The 1,755-nt window shown below is 45.2% G+C and overlaps 1 protein-coding gene across 1 annotated transcript; it reads left to right on the forward strand.

The window, feature by feature from the left end:
• Nucleotides 1–1,329, forward strand: LOC133737930 (uncharacterized). The gene has a single exon (XM_062165390.1). It carries the CDS (start codon nt 1–3, stop codon nt 1,327–1,329), a length of 1,329 nt encoding a protein of 442 aa, XP_062021374.1.
• Nucleotides 1,330–1,755: the final 426 nt, after the last annotated feature.

Raw genomic sequence — 1,755 nt, forward strand, 5'->3', positions numbered from 1 at the left:
ATGAACAATTTGTGGGATCAAATTCGACGGTCTCAGGATGAAGATGATGAAGAGATGATGGCCACCAACGCCATTGTCATCGCTGCAGTCGCAGAAGAATCTGGAAACCAACACCGAGGGCGCGGTTCTCATCCGGGTCGTGCACCAAATGAGGAACGACTTAGAGAAGAAAGGGGAAAAGGTATGTTGGCCGACTACTTTGTCGACCAGCCAGTGTTCAAAGATCCGGTGTTTCGAACACGTTACAGGATGAGTCTCAATCTCTTCAAGCGTATATCTACTGACCTTTGCCAGTATGATCGTTACTTTGTTCAAATGTCAGATGCTACCGGCAAAGTCGGACTGCTTCCGGAGCAGAAGATGACAGCTGCCTTGCGAATGCTTGCTTACGGTGCAGGGGCAGATCAATGTGCTGAGTATTGTCGGATGGCGAAATCCACCTCCGTCACAGCCCTTCAGCACTTTACACGAGGAATTGTTGATCTTTACTCAGCAGAATACCTCCGCGCTCCTACTGCAGCCGACCTTAGACGACTTCTTGCCAAAGCTGAGAGGAGAGGTTTTCCAGGAATGATTGGGAGCATCGACTGTATGCATTGGCAATGGAAGAATTGTCCGACAGGTTGGGCTGGAGAATATAGTGGTAGGAAACAGATCCCCACTATCATCCTGGAAGCAGTCGCATCTTACGACACCTGGATTTGGCACGCATTCTTTGGAATGCCCGGGGCATGCAACGACCTGAACGTCTTGGCAAAGTCTCATGAGCTTACCGCCGGTAGAGCACCTCTGATCCAATTCCAAGTTAACAACAGAGCTCACAGTCTAGGGTACTATCTCGCCGACGGTATTTATCCTCGATGGGCGACTTTCTTGAAAACTGTTCGAAATCCTACATGCCCCAAGGAAATCGAGTTTGCAAAGGCTCAAGAGGGGTATAGGAAGGATGTAAAGAGATGTTTTGGTATATTACAGTCACGGTTTGGTATTGTTAGAGGAGCTGCTCGTGGGTGGCATAAAGAGGACCTTCGATACATTATGTTGACGTGTATTATATTACACAACATGATTGTCGAAAATGAACGACCTGAAGACAGCGATGATGAGTTGGAGTCCGATGATGAGAAGGATAACAATATGAGGCCCAGGATTGCTGAGGTATGGGAGGGACCAACCGGTAGAGACTTTGATCCTGTTGGTAGAGATGCTCATCATATGAACGGATTCATGGACCGCTACCAACAAATTAGATCTGAGCACAATCACTCCAACCTTCAGGAAGACCTCATTCAACACTTTTGGGAATTTCAAGGCAATAGGAGTATCTAGATCAAAGTATTTGTGTGTGTTTTCTATTAGTTTTTATGTTTTTAATTATGTTTGTGTGGTTTCTACTTTAGTTTTTATGTTTTTAATTATGTTTGTGTGGTTTCATTTAGCTTTTCATTTGTAAGGGTATTATTCAAATAAATTTTCATTTCATCAATAACAATACAATTATTTAAAATATATAACTCCCTAATTTTCCTAATCCTCATCTTCATTAGGAATCCAATTTGTGTTTGTGGGGTCATCCATATGGTTGGGGTTGGTGGATTCACCCGAAGAGAAAGGTGGGGAAGGGACACCACCGGTGAATGGTGGTTGTGGGAAGCCACCGGGGAAAGGAGATTGTGGATAATACCCACCGGGGAATGGTGGTTGTGGATAGCCACCGGGGAAAGGAGGTTGTGGATAGCCACCGACAAAAGGAGG

Source organism: Rosa rugosa, chromosome 3 (genome assembly GCF_958449725.1).
Source record: "Rosa rugosa chromosome 3, drRosRugo1.1, whole genome shotgun sequence".
In the NCBI taxonomy this organism is placed as follows: Eukaryota; Viridiplantae; Streptophyta; class Magnoliopsida; order Rosales; family Rosaceae; genus Rosa; species Rosa rugosa.